This window comes from Callorhinus ursinus, unplaced genomic scaffold (assembly GCF_003265705.2).
Source record: "Callorhinus ursinus isolate GAN/ISIS: 27379988/994484 unplaced genomic scaffold, GSC_fseal_2.0 scaffold58, whole genome shotgun sequence".
Taxonomy (NCBI): domain Eukaryota; kingdom Metazoa; phylum Chordata; class Mammalia; order Carnivora; family Otariidae; genus Callorhinus; species Callorhinus ursinus.
Genome location: NW_027397120.1, coordinates 25,323 through 42,418, shown reverse-complemented (window position 1 = coordinate 42,418; position 17,096 = coordinate 25,323). Strand labels below are relative to the sequence as shown.

Here is a 17,096-nt window from a genome sequence, read left to right as displayed (position 1 = left end):
ACTCAAACTTTGGGATTGGAATCTGAAGTTAGCATGTTTACCTTCTCTTGTGGAAATCATTGTTAGAAAAGAAAAAAGAATGAGAAATGTGTGGGACTCCAGTTTCAGTGGAACTCAAAGACAACTGAAACTCTGAAGTGCAAGATAGAAGTCTTCAGAAGCAGTGAATTACCAGGTAGGGATTGTTGTATCATGAAGTGGGGTGAGAATGCCAGGGATTTTTTTTTTTTTTTTTTTTTTTTTTAATCTAAGTAGGAGCTAGAAAGGTTTTTCAATGATGGTGGGCATAGTCTGGGTTGTGGAACCTAAATCTTTTTTTTAATTTTTAAATTTTTAAAATTTTTTTTGAGAGAGAGTGAGAGCGAAAGCAATCACAGAGGGTGAGGGAAAAGCAGACTCACCACTGAGCAGGGGGCCTGATGTAGGGCTTGATCCCAGGACCCCGGGATCATGACCTGAGCTGAAGGCAGATGCCTAACCGACTGAGGCACCCAGGCGCCCAACCTAAATCTTTTAGACTAGCAGGGAGGAGTTGCACAAAGTGATGAACCAGTTTCCTGTACCTGTTATGGTTGTGAGAAGCCAGGGATGTAGGATTTCATTAGGAATTAGGAGAAAGCTGTCTTTGCCTAGCATGGAGAAAGAGAGAGGATGCCTTTGAGAAACTCCACAGGTGCTCATAGGCACCCCCCAGAGAGGAGTAAAAAAATAAACGTGGGTGCAAATCCTTGTCCTAAGCAATATCCCCACTTAGGTGACAGACAAATGGTCCTCTACTGCATCCTAAAGTAGCCGATCCAGGAGGATCTTGTCATCTTCAAAGCTGAGTGATGAGAAAAGGCCAAGTACAAGGAGTTATTAGGAGAGAAAACAGGAAATAGAACAGGAACACAAATGGCAGATGAAAGAATTCAACCAAAATCCGTGGCTAGGGAAGAGGTGAATATTGTGACCGAATATTTCCTCATGGATCCAGAAAGGAGAAAAGAAACTTAAAAAAGCAAAACCGACAACTAAAACCATGATTTGATATTAGAGAATCTATTCGTGTAATTTGTTACATCAATTCATTAGAAAGAAAAATCATATGCTTATCATAATCATATCCATTATTGATTCTTCACAATTCGTATCCTACTGTGATGGAAAGAAACTGCTTCATTCTTATACAAACATTCCATAAAAAAATGCTTAGATGTGGTTCACAGATATGGTTACTTTGTCTCATTTTAGATGTCCAGACTGCAGATGAACTGATTGAGACCCACCAGGAGCATCAGAGCAGACATGTGTGGCAAGTTGGATTTGCCAATGACAAAATGTCAACTAAGGAGAGAACCAGCTTGGGAAAACCATTTAATTTGAGTGCAATCTACCTTTCAAACCTGATTATAAATAATGGAAACTGTTCAGGAATGAAGCTAGAGGAGTTTAATGTGTGTCAGAACATGTTTCTCCCTGGTGAGCCTGATGAGATGCATGTTGGAGAGAAGCCTGAGGACCATAATACAACTGGGAAACCCCTCAGGTATGGCGAGCATTGTAGTTTTCATCAGAAGGATCAAATTTTGCAGCCACCTTTTGAATTTGGTGGGCAAGGGAAGGGCTTCAACAAGGAGGCAACCTTCTTTACACATAGCAGTACTCACATGGGAGAGCCTGCCTATAAATATGATGAATATTGGAGAGCCTGTGACAAGTCAGCTCTCATTGCCCAAGAGAGAACTCACATAGGGGAGGGTCACTGTAGATGTAAGGAATGGGAGAACACCTTTTGTGTGAAAACAACACAGTCGAATCTTCATAGAGCTGATTTCAAGGAGCAACACCATAAATGTAATCAAAGTGGGGATAATTTCAGCAAGAAATTACACCTCACTCCACTTTCAAGAACTCAGTTAGGAGAGAAAACTTTTGAATGTGATGTATGTGGCAAAACTTTCTACAAAAAGTCTAATCTCAGTAAACATCAGAAAATACACACAGGAGAGAAACCCTATAAATGCAGTGAGTGTGAGAAAACCTTCATCAGTAAAACAGTTCTTACAATACATCGGAGAACTCATACAGGGGAGAAACCCTATGCATGTATCGAATGTGAGAAATCTTTCTGCCATAAGTCACACCTAACTGTTCATCAGAGAACCCACACAGGAGAAAAACCGTATGAATGTTATGAATGTGGGAAATCCTTCTCTGTGAAAACCAAACTCACTGTACATCTGAGAACACACACAGGAGAGAAACCCTATGAATGTAATGAGTGTAGGAAATCCTTTTACCAGAAGTCAGCCCTCACTGTACATCAAAGGATTCACAATAGAGAGACACATCATGAATGCAATGATTGTGGTAAAACCTTCCATAAGAAGTCAGTTCTCATTGCACATCAGAGAACTCACACAGGAGAGAGACCTTATGAATGTAAAGAATGTGGGAAATCCTTTGGCCATCGCCCAGCTCTTACCGTACATCAGAGAACTCACACAAGAGACAAACCTTATAAATGTAACGAATGTGGGAAATCTTTCTGTGTAAAGCCAAAGCTCACTGTGCATCTGAGACTTCACACAGGTGAGAAACCCTATGAATGTAAGGAATGTGGGAAGACTTTCTACCAGAAATCAAAACTCACTGTACACCAGAGAACTCACACAGGTGAGAAACCTTATAAATGTAATGAATGTTGGAAGACCTTTTGTGAGAAGTCAACTCTCAATAGACATCAGAGAACTCACACAGGAGAGAAACGCTATGTATGTAAAGAATGTAGGAAAACTTTCTACCAGAAGTCAGCCCTGACTGTGCACCAGAGAACTCACACAGGAGAGAAACCCTATGAGTGTAATGAATGTGGGAAAACCTTCTGTCAGAAATCACACCTCAGCAAACATCAGAGAACTCACACTGGGGAGAAGTCATGTGGGGCAGAGACTGGCTATATGTATACCCAAACTCACTTTCTCTTTGTGTTGGGCACACAGTTAGCCTGCATGTCTCAGCCTCCCTTTACTGTGGGTGGAAGTGTGTAATTGAGCTATGGCCAAGAGATCATGAACACAAATTATGAACATTATTTCCGTGTCTGGCCACAAAAAAACTTACTTGCGTTTGCTGATTTTTCATTCCTTGTGCTCCTGAAGTGCAGATTACCCGCAGGTTTGTCTTTGGAGCCATAGATGGCAACCATGACTTAAGGCAGAAAGGATTGATTGGGGAGGGCAGAGATCTTCCCAACTCCACCTCAAAAATCTTCACTTGTACTTACCTGAGTGAGAAATATTTCCTGTTGAACCCTTCTATGTGTAACCTATTTACAACACTGTGAGTCCATTGTAGCCAGTTCACTTTATGAATTTGAGGTAGGCTTCTCTGAGAAGTTACCAGTCATTGTGTAGGAGATTCACATAGGAAAGAACTTGAGTTCACTCCCAAATCAATGGATGGAAAAAAATCAAAGAAATCATAGGAAGAAAGAAATTTAATAAATGCAGGAATGCCATTATTGGCCAGAGACACCTCATTGAACACTGAGAATAAAGTAAAACCTTATAAATATCTTTAATGTGTCCAAATTTTCAACAAAATGTCCAACTTTGTGTTTATCAGTGAATTTTTCGTGAAGGGAAAACTATCCGGTAATGTGGATAAAAAATTTCAGATAGAAATGACAGATACTGTATTGGAGAAAAATTTTTGAAGACTATAGACCATATGTTCTCTGCTTGGGGTGATTTTGCCTCTAAGGGGGACATTTGGCAATACTATGCCTGGTAAGTAGCACAGTGTCAATTGTGAATTTTTCTATTCAGGGTAGTTATAGGGCCCTGAAGATTGTAAGGGGTGGAGTAATAGACTCCACCTCTTGATGTAAAAGCATCTTACAAAAGAGTATGTGGGATGGGACATAGTAGCGTGGCCATCTTTGGAAAATACAGTAGGACACTATCCACTTTCTGGCCACAGAGTTCACATCACTTACACGTGCAAACTATAACACTGAAAGGATTCCAATTTAGAAAGCTGCTTGGCAAAATCTAGGACCCCATCATCTGTATCAGGACCAGGTGCACATTGTTTGGGCACAGTCCCTTCTGTGTGGTTACTCTTAATCTGAAGCCATGTGACCTGAAGTGAGCACTTAGGTGCCCTGCACACAACACACAGTGTAGCATGGAGATGGGAGACTCAGTCCACTCAAAGGGGAGGGGAATTGGGAGGCACTTAGCCATCTGTGGTCCACAGAAACTCTGAAGTCTAGCAGGGCCCCCATCAGTTCCTTGATTAGGATGCCGTGGTTCTGGGAATGACTTCCAAAGACTTCTGCACTCAGTCATCTCTCTTCTACAAGACATACCCTGATTTTTTTTTTTTTTTACTAACTAGTCTCCTCAGTTGTATTTCCTGCCCAGAGGACTCTTTTCATTTGAACTGTCTCTAAACCCTTTATTCAAATGGATTTAATTCCCTTTAAGAAGTTTTTGGATTTTTGATATATTAAATTGTAATCCACTCCATTAGACGAAAGTCATCCCCATACTTCTGGAACAGGATCCACTCTGCCTCAAACTGAGAGTGATGTGGGGACAATGGCCCTAAGATTTGTAAAAGCCCTATTTATCATCTATTGTGAGGATTGACAGGGCACACTCTTAAGAGTCTCAGGGTTAGCAACATCCTTGGTCTGAGATTTACTGAGCCTCCATTTTGCTGATAGTGTCCTGAATGTGATCTTTAGCCAAAAGTCATTTCATACTTTAGGGATCTTTTTTTTCTGCCTGGAGAAGCTGGGAAGGAGAAAGAGTTTTATTTTCAAACCTAGGTAGTCCTGGCTCCGTGGTATGTTGTCTAGATTGATCTTTAAGACTGAACAATTTCTTTTAGCTCATCTGTCTCTACCTACACCTTATGGTCAGTGACTCTACCAGCTATGGTTTTTTGTTTTTTGTCTCCGCTAGGAACCCACCGTTGGTTGCCTGACTTCGTGATGATGGGGTTATATTTCTCCTTTTCCAGCTGACACAATCTTTGGGTTTCCAAGGAAAGAGCCTGGAGGGAGATTGCAAGGCCGAGCAGCAAGGATTTTCTTTCTTCTTCTTTGGCAGATATCCCTGTGGTTGTGAGCAGGGTTGGGGAAGATTCCAGTCTTGTTTCTCTGGTCCTGTTTTGCTATCCAGAACTTTAACATGGTGACTCATATTTGAATGTACCTGAAATGCTTCACTTTACCGCTAAGCATAAAAGAAGTTACCTTCTATTCCTAGATTTATTTTTTTTTACGCAAATAGGTGTTGGATTTTGCCAAAGGCTTTATTCACCTGTTGGAGTAATCATGTGTCCTGTTTCTTTATTGTGAACCAGCTGAAGCTACAAAAGTATATCTAATCATGGGCTTCGCTGAACTGCTTCCATTGTCATGCAGGGGAATATACCACTTTCCAGGAGATACGAGTTATTTTGATGAGATGTTACCAGTTCATTTATGTCACAGGTCTGATTGACCCCATCTCAGAAAACTGGGAGGTTGATGCCTAGTGTGTCTAATTTTCCAGGTCATTATTTTTCCGTTCTTCCATAGAAACAGTGCTCTCCAGACTGGGGGCCTGTTTGGACCTCTCTCCACCCCACCATGTTACTGCCCTACCCGGATGTGGGAGCCTTTCAAGAGAAGGAATCTCTTTCTTCTTCAGTCACTGTATTTGGCTTAGGATCACAGACTCTGACTACCCTTGCTGCCCTTAACTGGGTGAGTGCATTTATGTGCTTTGAAACATACTTCAAAAGCGCACAATAGTTTTAGGTGAATTGACTCCCAGGATACTGAGGAATTCTAACATACTATGTTATAGTGACACATGTCTCGGTTTTATACTTTGTGCCCACAAGAGTGCAAACTACACTTGGCCTCCAATTATGTTCCTCTTTCTCAGCTAATTGGTGGGGACTGTGGGCAAGGGATTGACTGGCTGAGAACCGCAGCACCTTGCTCCTCATTTTTGGGATTTCTGGGATTCGGTATAGTCCAGGCCTGAATAAGGAATTGAAACAATCACAGTGTGGGTTTGCAGCACGTGCACCCTTCTGCCTGGAGACCCAGAACTGTGTGTTAAGTCCTAGAAATGAGCAGAGCAGAGACTATGAGGTTAGGGAAGCACTTATTGAGTGAGTCTCAGAGTCCTGCTGCAGGACTCTGGCTGAGGCCAAGAGGAGATGTGGCCAAGGCTTTACCAAGTCTTGGGGGTCAAGGGTCTTGGGCCAAACACTTCCGCCCCTGCACAAACTCAGCTGAGGCGGTTATACTGAAATAGTGCTTTTATTTCTTGAAGTTCTTGGAATATGCTGCAGGGCAGGGGGAGTCCTCCTTGCCTAGGAGGGCAAAGGGCCTTGCTTGGTGGGCAGCTCTGGGTCTTTCTCCTCGATGACTCCTAGGGGCTTGGGACTGGCCTGTGGGAGGTCAGGGTCTGAGGAGGGAAGTCTCCAAGCAACCCTGTGCCCACAGCTCACTGGGACCTGCCCCTTGTCACCCACCACGGCCAGCCTCTGCACTTTTGTCTTGGCTGTGCCCTGTGAGAACAGACCATCCCCTGAGGACTGTGGTTCCCCTTCCTCGCCTTCCTGTACCCCGCTCCTTCCATGAGCTATTCTCTGCTCCCTGCCACCTCATTCCAGGACTCACAGGTTCTCCTGGGCCAGCCCCTTCCTCTTGTTTGCTTGGGGTTCGAGCAGGGATCTGCATCCCAAGCTTTTCCAGCTCCTCCTTAAGCCTGGACAGAAAAGGGTGGGGTAGGAGTGTGGGGTCGGGGGAGAGGGTGTGAAGAGACCAGGAGATAAACTGAAAGGGGAGCAGGGACGCCCTCAGCCACCTTCCCCTTGGGGACTGGGGGCAGGGCCTCCACGCCCACCTCTGCCTCTTCTGCTGCAGCTGCTGGCACTTCTGCTGCAGCTGTTCATGGTGATGTGCAGCAGCCTCCAGGAGCTCCTGGGCCTTCCTGTTCTCCTCTTCAAACAGATGCCTGAGGGTAGGACCATCAGCAGTGGCGGCTCCCTCCCTCCACCCCGTTCCCTGTCCCCGCCATCCTTCTCTTACACTGCAGCTGCAGCCTCCTGGCTGCGGAGAAAGAGCCCCTCAGCAATGGTCGAGCAGCCATCAGCCCCAAATTGGGAACACAGGCGATGTTTCACATCCTCCAGCTTCACCTCCACAAGCTTCTCTGCAGCAGGAAGGGACAGATGGGCAGGGCAGGGCAGGGCAGGGCAGGGCAGGGCCTCCCCATTCTCCAGGCCTCACCTTCCTTGAGCAGTTGCTCCTTGCTGCTGTCCAGGGTGCCAATCTCCCGGGCCATCTGCTCTGGCCTCTGAGTAGGTAGAGAGGAGGCCTGTCCATGTGTCTCAGCCTCCTCCCTTGCACCTCAGAGAAGCCTCCCTGGATCTGGTCTCTACTCAGCATGCCTCACTTCCTCCTACTCTGGGTCTCTGAGCACACAAGGCGTGTTCCAGCTTCAGGGCCTTTGTACTGGCCATTTTCTCCCCACCTGGAACTGTCTCACCCCAGACACAGGTGATGCTGCACTTGGGCTCGTGAGGTGGTTCATGGATTTTGCAAGCTTTGAAATCAGGTGTGAGGCAAGTATTTATTATAGGGCATCCTGAAAACATTACAAATCAGAACTGTTCCCTGGAGAATCAGTCACCAGACCTGAACTGCAGCTCCTCTTCCCTTTGTGTGGCGTTCTCACTGAGCCCCTCCACCCTAACAGCGATTCTCTCTGCCCCTTTTATTTGGCACCTGGGATCCTTTGTTTCCCACTACCTGCCCTGTGCCAGTCATGGCTGCAAACACATCCATGGATCTTCCTCATGGATAACCTCTCCTGGGTTCGTCAGGGTTCCTCCTGGCCACTGAAGGGCCAGGGCAATGGGCAGGACCAGCGAAGAGGACGACACTGGGTGGTGGTGAGGGTGGTGTGGGGACTGAGCCAAGATGATGTGGGCCATCTTGACGTATGACCACCAGCGCTGGCTCAGGAGCTGGGTGTGGCAGGAGAGAGGGAGGAGGCCTGCAGCGTGACCCTGAGCTTTGGGCCTGGGACTTCCAGGGAAGATGTGGAAGGTGGGAGGAACGGCTTTGAGTGACTCACATGGAACTTCCAGAGGTCCTTGTGCTGGCCCATCAGGTCCTCCAGCTGTTCCTCAAAATCCAACCTGTGGACCAACCATACATGATGAGGGGCCATGGGCTGAGACATTCCTCCTCACCTTGGTCCAGGCCAGGGGTCTTCATCCACAGACCTTGGGAGGCTTGCCCATGTTCTTTGCTCTGCAGGAAGTACTTTCACCACCTTGACCCTCCAAGCCTCAGCTCAGCCAGCTCCTCTTCTAACCTCCATCCCCAATATTACCAGCACCCACAACACATCCCAGCACATCACCCCCACCCTGCCTGGTACTGGGCACTGGGCTTTACCTCAGTTGCCTCTGTTTGTTCTTCTCTTCCTCAATCTGGGAGTTCAGGGCAGAAATTCGCTCCTTGCACTCCTGCAGCATGGTCTGCTTCCTGGGAAGAGGCAAGGCAGCTCTCAGTCATATTCTCTGAATGTCTCCCCAAGACAGGGCTGGGGTGGGGCTTCTGCCTCCTCCTGGGGTCTGTTCTGGCTTTCCAGATCAAGGTCCTTCTCTAATAACTTCATGGGGGGGCATGAGCACGTGTCCCCTGGAAATACTGTTGTGAAATCAGGGAGATCACCATGGACAGACACAGTCAGGTGCACAAGCACACACTAACATATCGATCTCATCCAAATTTCCCATATAGTTCCAATGTTGGTGGGCTTGGGGACTCTGGTCACACAATGAGCTACATCAAGGCTCAGGAAGTGGAGAGATGGATTCACAAATATTGAGGTGGATGGAAAGATAGTAGATGAATTGAAAGACTGGGTGCCTTGATGCCTAAATGAAGGGACAAATGAGTGAAGAGAGACCAAGGAGCTGACTTTAGGAAGAGTGACAGGCATAAATAACAGCTTAAAGCATTTGATATTCTAGCAAGTGAATGATTATCCCAGTGAGTCAGAGTACTGTTGACACTACTGCATACTGTTGGGGCCAAGACATGCCTCTGGCCTCTCCTTTTTCCAGAGGGAGACACTGACCTGTGGGCCCAGGACTGACTGTCCCTCTCTGCTTTCCACCACAATGAAGGGGAGGGCAGAGCAAGTCCCAGATGGAAGCTCTTACCTCTGTGCCTCACTTTCCTTCTCCTGGCAGTGGAGCCTGAGGGTCCTTAGGGTCTCTGCAAGGAGAGGAGCCAAGGGCCCCATGAGAACGCATCAGAGCACCAAGATTGGGCATTGAGAATAGGGTCAGATCACGTGTGGTCTTGTGGACACCTGATAAGACTTTGTCATTTACTGCAAGTGTGGTGGAAGCCACAGGAGGGATGCAAGCTAATTCAGGTTCCAAAGGGCTTCGGCTGCTATGGAGAGATTGGCCTCTGCAGGGTGACAAGGGCAAAAGTCTGGGGACAGAGTAGCTTCAGTTACCTTGCTTTTTGTTCAAGATCTCTTTCAGGCGTACTTTCTCTCCACTCACTGGAAAACACAGTAACACATTCAGGCCTCAGTGTGCATCACTGCACCCTCAGGGAGTGCATTTGCCCCTCACCGCACAGGCAGTCTGGGATAGTTCTACCCCAATCCCAGATGTGGACCCCTTGAGTTGAGCCCCCTCCCCTCTTGAGCCCACTCCCTGTAAGCAGCAGAGGGCCCTGGGGTTGATAAAGGTGACTGTGAGGATCCTGCAGAAGGCCATTGTGTTTACATGGAGGGGGGAGAAAAAACACATCACATGAACTGGTATATGAGCTATAAAGAAACACAGGCAGTAAGGGGAATGTGATCAGGTGGGGACAGGGTGCTGTCTTTAGATGGGATGACTTGGGGGAGGTTTATCTGAGAAGGGGACATTCAAGGTAAGAGCTGATGAGGATGTGTGGCAATAGGAACCTATACCATCTGGGGGAGAACAGCCTATCAAAGGCCCTGAGGTAGAAGTATGCTTGGAGAGTAATTTGAGAACACTCCTACCCACGGAGTGGGAGATTGGCAGGACCTGATGTTGGAGAGGGGGTAGGAGCCCTTGGCCACAGCAAGAATGCTAAGTGTCCAGAATACTGAGTTCAGGAAGGTATGACACTGAAGACCTCTGGGTGACCCCCAGCATGCTTACATGAGTCCATTTCCCTCTGCAGGGCCTCCCAAACAGTCCGGGCCTCTCCCAACTCCTCACTGGCTTTCTTTTTTGCTGTGCCAAAAAGCAGAACAATGTAAGTGCAGCCTCCAACTGCATTATTCCTTGCAAACAGTGACATTTTTCATTTGTCTTCCAGGAAATCTGGGTCGGGGGACAGATTTTAAAGCAAGAAACCAGGCTTCTAGAACACAAGCCTTTCTTGTTGGGCTCAGTTGACAGCACCACCAGGTTCATGGACATGTGACTATAGCAGTTGCATTTACATGGACCCATCCTTGGTTTTAATGATCTGCTGCTGCTGTCATGAACTACTCAGTAATCTTTTAACAAGGAGCCCTGCAAATCATGTAGCTGGTCCCGGAGCTCACCTTGCTGAACCTCATTAATCCGATTAATCAGGACTTCAACCCTGGGCTCTAGGCTTCCCGCTGCAGGAAGGAAAGGAAGTTGAGTGGAGATGACAGGGCAGGTAGAGGGATTTGGGGGCCCTACAGGGACTCTCATTCTGGGTAGGGGAGACAAGGTAAAAAAGAAACATACTGAGTCAGACCATAGTAATTGCAGCCAATAAAAACATAGAGGGGCAAGGAATTAAAAAGTGAAGGAGTGGGGCATGCCCTTCAGATATGGGAAGACCTCTTAAGGGCCCCAAATCACCGGGAGGGCAGTTCCTGGGTGGGGTGGGAGGTAGTCAGTGTAAAGGCCTGCCCTGAGGTGGGAATGTGGCTGGAAGGAGGCTGGTAAGCAGCAAGCAGAGAGCAGCAGAGCTAAGGTGGAGGGAAGGGCGGTGAAGGTGAAAACATGGATTTAAATGAATACAGTTGGGGCCAAATGGGTGGCTAGCAAGGGGGTTTGGGGAAAATTTCTCGCCCTCCATCCCCTCATAATTCAATTTTGAATCATGGTGCTGTATTTTTGCTTCAAAGAATTAAGTTTTAAAAGAGAGAGCAAATGGATTAATGTCCCAAGGTTGTGAACTGTGAGGCCTGGAACTGAATCCACTTCTGCCTTATCCCAAAGCTCAGGCTGTGCCTGTTACAGATGAGACATGAGACCTTTCTGCAACTTCTTCACCATTTCCAGCAAGTCTTCAATTTTCTGTGAGGATTTGGCTTGCCCTGTGGAGACAAAACCAAACATTTCAGAATCCCGAAGGAGTGAGAGGCCTGAGGAAGGATCCAAAAACTTTGGTCTGGGACTGAGGGGCGCTCAGGTCTCCAGCCACAGTGGTGCCCCTGCTCCTTGTCCTGAGGTGGATGGATACTGAATGAGAGATGAGTCAGGCCATTTCACAGTCTACTTCTTCTAAATTGTGAAATCATGCCACAGATTTCCCCTTAATACAACTCAGGCCAAGGGGAGGGGTGAACTTTCACTGCCTGTAGTATTCAAGATTGGGTCAAAGCTCATGATGTAATAGTGAAAGAAAAAAAAAAAGGAGGGGTATAAAAAAAACTGGAAACAAGGAGTCAAAAATCACTGTAACTGCAGATGGCTAATTAACTAGAAAGTTCTAGAGAGTCTTATAAAAAATCCCACAAAGAATAGAAGAAAATTAAGACATCTCAGTTTAAAAAATGCAGTTATTCTATACACACTTATTATTCTGAAGCCTCCCAGTAAAATATTAACCTGTTTATAACCAATATAGGCACTTATTTTTAATCCCTTAGTGAACTGGTAGATCTAGGCAATTATTACTAATGGTACTAACATCACAATAAAGATAACTGGACACTATGAGCCAAATGAGGTAAACATATAGGATTCTTGCCAAAAAAATCAGACTAATATCTTTTAATCCTCTCAACCTAAATACTAATTCAGAGGAAATACAGGGACACAGGACACATGGGGATGCAATTATCAACATCCAGACTGGGAACTTTATTGGAAAACCAACTCACGTCCTTTAACAGATTTGGGGGGAAAAGGGAAAAAAGAAGAGCCTTGCAGACTAAAAGGGATTACAGAGAAATATAAATCAATCTCAAAAATGGCCAGTATTTAGATCTTGATTCAAACAAATGCACTTTAAAAAATATTGATGACACAATCAGGGAAATTGGAAAATTGAGTGGATATTTGATGAAACTAGGGAATTAATGTAGTTGTTATTCAGATACGACAATACTATTGTGGTTAGTTATCTTTTAGAGATATGCATGGAAATATGCATGGATGATATGCTATGATGCCTGTGATCCTCAAATGAAGTAGTGGAATGAGTGGCAGGAGTGGGTTAGGGTAAAGAGGAAACAAGGTTGGCCAAAAGCTGATAACTGGTAAAGTGGAAAGATGGGCTCCTGGGGTAATTATACTTTGTTCTCTCCTTTTGTATATGCTTAGATCTTTCCATAATATATTTCAATCAATATAAAGAAGGTAAACAATCATTTCTATAGAAAAGTGGAGAAAAGGAGAGGACAATGAAGCAAAAATTATACAAATGGTCACTATTTGAAAAGCTGTACAGAGGTGGGCGGAGCAAGATGGCGGAGGAGTAGGAGACCTAGATTTCGTCTGGTCTCAGGAATTCAGCTGAATAGGGATCAAACCATTCTGAACACCTACGAACTCAACAGGAGATCGAACAGGAGAGTAGCAACAACTCTCTGAACAGAGAAGCGACCACTTACTGGAAGGTAGGGCGTGCGGAGAAGTGAATCCGAGGCGATATTCGGGAGGATAGATGGTGGGGGAGGGGGCCTCCGTCGGCCGCTTCTGGCAAGTGATAGAGCCGCGGAGCACAAAATCGGACCTTTTAGAAGCCGGCTCCGCTGAGGGACGTCGCTGCAGTGGCTAAGCGGGGGGTGGAACCCTCCCGGGACAGTGTGGTCTCAGGACCCTTGGGGTCACAGAGAGACCGGGGGTGCCTGAGTGCGGCAGAGCTCCCAGGAATCGGAGCGGGGAAGCCGGCTGCAGAGACGGAGCCGAGGCGCGGGCTCTCAGCTCGGGGTTGCCATAAACTGTGATCTGCAGCCCAGTCGGGGCACGGCTCCCCCAGCAGGGACCCAACAAGCAGCAGATCCGGGGAGACTCCCCTTCCTTCCCGGGGAGGAGCGGTGCGGGAACGCACTGCAGGGATCTGCTGGGTTTGGAGACTCCGTGCGGGGTCGGGTGCCAGAGATAGCAACGCTCGATCACAGGCCGGGTGAGCACCGAGTGCGGCCGGAGACCGGGGACACGGAAGTGACTGCTTTTCTCTGGGGGCACACTGAGCAGCGGGGCCCCGAGTTCTCAGCTCCTCCGGGTGGAGATTGGGAGGCCACCATTTCTGCCCTGGTCCTCCAAAGCTGTACCGAGAGCTTGCAGGGAACAAAAGCTCCTGAGAGCAAACCGGAGCAGCTTCCTTAGCCCGGACCGACAAGGGCGGGGCAATTCCGCCTCCGGCAAAGACATTTGGGAACCACAGCAACAGGCCCCTCCCCCAGAAGATCAGCACAAACAGCCAGCAAGCCAAGACCAAGTTGATCGATCAAGGAGAATGGGAGAACTCCAGCGCTAGGGGAATACTGCACATAGATTCATGGCTTTTTTCTTTTTTTTACCATGATCCATTATTTCATCAAAGTTAATTTTTGTTGACTGTTTTTTTTTTATTTTTCTTTTTCCCTTTTTCAACCAACATCTTATCAATCCTTTTTTAAAAAAAAAAACATTTTTTATTTTTCATTTTTAGAGTCATATTTTATCCCTTCATAGTAGTTACACTTATTTTTGGCATATATATATAAATTGTTCTCTCTTTAAAATTTTGAGGTACAGTTTCTTCTAACAGATCAAAATATACCCTAAATCACTAGTGTATGGCTTTGTTCTAGTCTCCTGCCTGATCACATTCTCTCCCTTTTTCCTTTTTTTTTTTTTCTTAAATCTTCTTTCTTTTTTCAAACAACTTATCTTACCAAGTCCTTTTATAAAATCTTTTATAATTTTCATCTTTACAGTCATCTTCCATCCCTTCATTGTATCAACCCTTATTTTGTACATATATGTCTTTCTTCCTTTAAAATTTTAGGAGGCGCTTTTTTCTAACAGACCAAAATACGCCCAAAATCTAGTGTGTGGCACTGATCTATGCACTAGCCTGATCATATTTGATCATATTCTGCTTTTTTTGTATTGTTTTGTTTTTGTTTTTATCTTTTTTTCTTTTTTTTTCTTTTTCTCTTTCTTTTTTCTTTCTTTCCCTTTCTTTTCCCCTGGTTTCAGGTCTTTTCTGATTTGCATACAGTATATTTGCTGGGGACGTTGTAAACCTGTTAGCATTTTGTTCTCTCATTCATCTATTCTCCTCTGGACAAAATGACAAGACGAAAGAAATCACCTCAGCAAAAAGAACAAGAGGTAGTACCGTCAGCCAGGAACCTACTCAATACGGACATTAGTACGATGTCGAACCTAGAGTTCAGAATCATGACTTTAAAGATACTAGCTGGGCTTGAAAAAAGCGTGGAAGTTATTAGAGAAACCCTTTCTGGAGAAATAAAAGAACTAAAATCTAACCACATCGAAATCAAAAAGGCTATTGATGAGGTGCAATCAAAAATGGGGGCACTAACTGCGAGGATAAATGAGGCAGAAGAGAGAATCAGCGATATAGAAGACCAAATGATGGAAAATAAAGAGGCTGGGAAAAAGAGAGAGAAACAACTACAGGATCACGAGGGCATAATTCGAGAGATAAGTGATACGATAAGACGAAACATTAGAATAATTGGGATCCCAGAAGAAGAAGAGAGAGAGAGAGGGGCAGAAGGTATATTGGAGCAAATTATAGCAGAGAACTTCCCTAATGTGAGGAAGGAAACAGGCATTAAAATCCAGGAGGCACAGAGAACCCCTCTCAAAATCAATAATAATAGGTCAACACCCCAACATCTAATAGTAAAACTTACGAGTCTCAGAGACAAAGAGAAAATCCTGAAAGCAGCTCGGGAGAAGAGATATGTAACCTACAATGGTAGAAACATTAGATTGGCAACAGACCTATCCACAGAGACCTGGCAGGCCAGAAAGGACTGGCAAGATATCTTCAGAGCACTAAACGAGAAAAATATGCAGCCAAGAATACTATATCCAGCTAGGCTATCATTGAAACTAGAAGGAGAGATAAAAAGCTTCCAGAACAAACAAAAACTAAAGAAATTTGCAAACACGAAACCAGCCCTCCAAGAAATATTGAAAGGGGTCCTCTAAGCAAACAGAGAACCTAAAAGCAGCAAAGAGCAGAAATGAACACAGACAACAGACAGTTAACAGTCACCTTACAGGTAATACAATGGCACTAAATTCATACCTTTCAATAGTTACCCTGAATGTAAATGGGCTAAATGCCCCAATCAAAAGACACAGGCTATCAGATTGGATTAAAAAACAAGACCCATCCATATGCTGTCTGCAAGAGACTCATTTTAGACCCAAAGACACCCCCAGATTGAACGTGAGGGGGTGGAAAACCATTTACCATGCTAATGGACACCAAAAGAAAGCTGGGGTGGCAATCCTTATATCAGACAAACTAGATTTTAAAACAAAGACTGTAATAAGAGATGAGGAAGGACACTATATCCTACTTAAAGGGTCTATCCAACAAGAAGATCTAACAATTGTAAATATCTATGCCCCGAACATGGGAGCAGCCAATTATATAAGGCAATTAATAAGAAAAGCAAAGAAACACATTGACAACAATACAATAATAGTGGGGGACTTTAACACCCCCCTGACTGAAATGGACAGATCATCTAAGCAAAAGATCAACAAGGAAATAAAGACTTTAAATGACACACTGGATCAAATGGACTTCACAGACATATTCAGAACATTCCATCCCAAAGGAACGGAATACACATTCTTCTCTAGTGCCCATGGAACATTCTCCAGAATCGATCACATCCTAGGTCACAAATCAGGTCTCAACCGGTACCAAAAGATTGGGATCATTCCCTGCATATTTTCAGACCACAGTGCTTTGAAACTAGAACTCAACCACAAGAGGAAAGTCGGAAAGAACTCAAATACATGGAGGCTAAAGAGCATCCTACTAAACAATGAATGGGTCAACCAAGAAATTAAAGAAGAATTAAAAAAATTCATGGAAACCAATGAAAATGAAAACACAACTGTTCAAAATCTTTGGGATACAGCAAAGGCAGTCCTGAGAGGAAAGTATATAGCAATACAAGCCTTTCTCAAGAAACAAGGTCTCAAATACACAACCTAACCCTACACCTAAAAGAGCTGGAGAAAGAACAGCAAATAAAGCCTAAACCCAGCAGGAGAAGAGAAATCATAAAAATCAGAGCAGAAATCAATGAACTAGAAACCAAAAGAACAGTAGAACAGATCAACGAAACTAGGAGCTGGTTCTTTGAAAGAATTAACAAGATTGATAAACCCCTGGCCAGACTGATCAAAAAGAAAAGAAAAATGACCCAAATCAACAAAATCATGAATGAAAGAGGAAAGATCACAACCAACACCAAAGAAATACAAACAATTATAAGAACATATTATGAGCAACTCTGTGCCAGCAAATTAGATAACCTGGAAGAAATGGGTGCATTCCTAGAGATGTATCAACTACCAAAATTGAACCAGGAAGAAATAGAAAACCTGAACAGACCTATAACCACTAAGGAAATTGAAACAGTCATCAAAAATCTCCCAAGAAACAAAAGCCCAGGGCCAGATGGCTTCCCAGGGGAATTCTATCAGACATTTCAAGAAGAATTAATACCTATTCTCCTGAAACTGTTCCAAAAAATAGAAATGGAAGGGAAACTTCCAAACTCATTTTATGAGGCCAGCATTACCTTGATCCCAAAACCAGACAAAGA

The 17,096-nt window shown here is 44.9% G+C and overlaps 2 protein-coding genes across 16 annotated transcripts in view; one reads left to right on the top strand and one right to left on the bottom strand.

The window, feature by feature from the left end:
- LOC112830424 (zinc finger protein 717-like) overlaps positions 1-6,346 on the top strand; it is a 23,238-nt gene extending 16,892 nt beyond the window's left edge. For 11 of the 15 annotated variants that reach the window (XM_073884634.1, XM_073884639.1, XM_073884640.1 and 8 more), the window contains one exon: positions 1,234-3,560. In XM_073884634.1, the coding sequence (XP_073740735.1) occupies positions 1,234-3,032 (1,799 nt within the window). In that variant the 3' untranslated portion in view covers positions 3,033-3,560. Of the gene's footprint in view, positions 1-1,233; positions 3,561-4,958 lie in introns of those variants that run through there. The other 4 variants (XR_012375859.1, XR_012375858.1, XM_073884644.1 and 1 more) reach the window with 3 other exon arrangements.
- Positions 6,295-17,096, bottom strand: part of SYCE1 (synaptonemal complex central element protein 1) — a 19,758-nt gene continuing 8,956 nt past the window's right edge. The window contains exons 2-13 of the mRNA XM_073884647.1: positions 11,307-11,369; positions 10,620-10,679; positions 10,228-10,302; positions 9,543-9,590; positions 9,238-9,292; positions 8,465-8,554; positions 8,139-8,202; positions 7,289-7,355; positions 7,088-7,211; positions 6,903-7,013; positions 6,677-6,764; positions 6,295-6,444 (exon numbers count right to left, since the gene is read on the bottom strand). Coding sequence (XP_073740748.1) covers positions 6,367-6,444; positions 6,677-6,764; positions 6,903-7,013; positions 7,088-7,211; positions 7,289-7,355; positions 8,139-8,202; positions 8,465-8,554; positions 9,238-9,292; positions 9,543-9,590; positions 10,228-10,302; positions 10,620-10,679; positions 11,307-11,369 — 923 coding nt within the window. The 3' untranslated portion in view covers positions 6,295-6,366. The remainder of the gene's footprint in view (positions 6,445-6,676; positions 6,765-6,902; positions 7,014-7,087; positions 7,212-7,288; positions 7,356-8,138; positions 8,203-8,464; positions 8,555-9,237; positions 9,293-9,542; positions 9,591-10,227; positions 10,303-10,619; positions 10,680-11,306; positions 11,370-17,096) is intronic.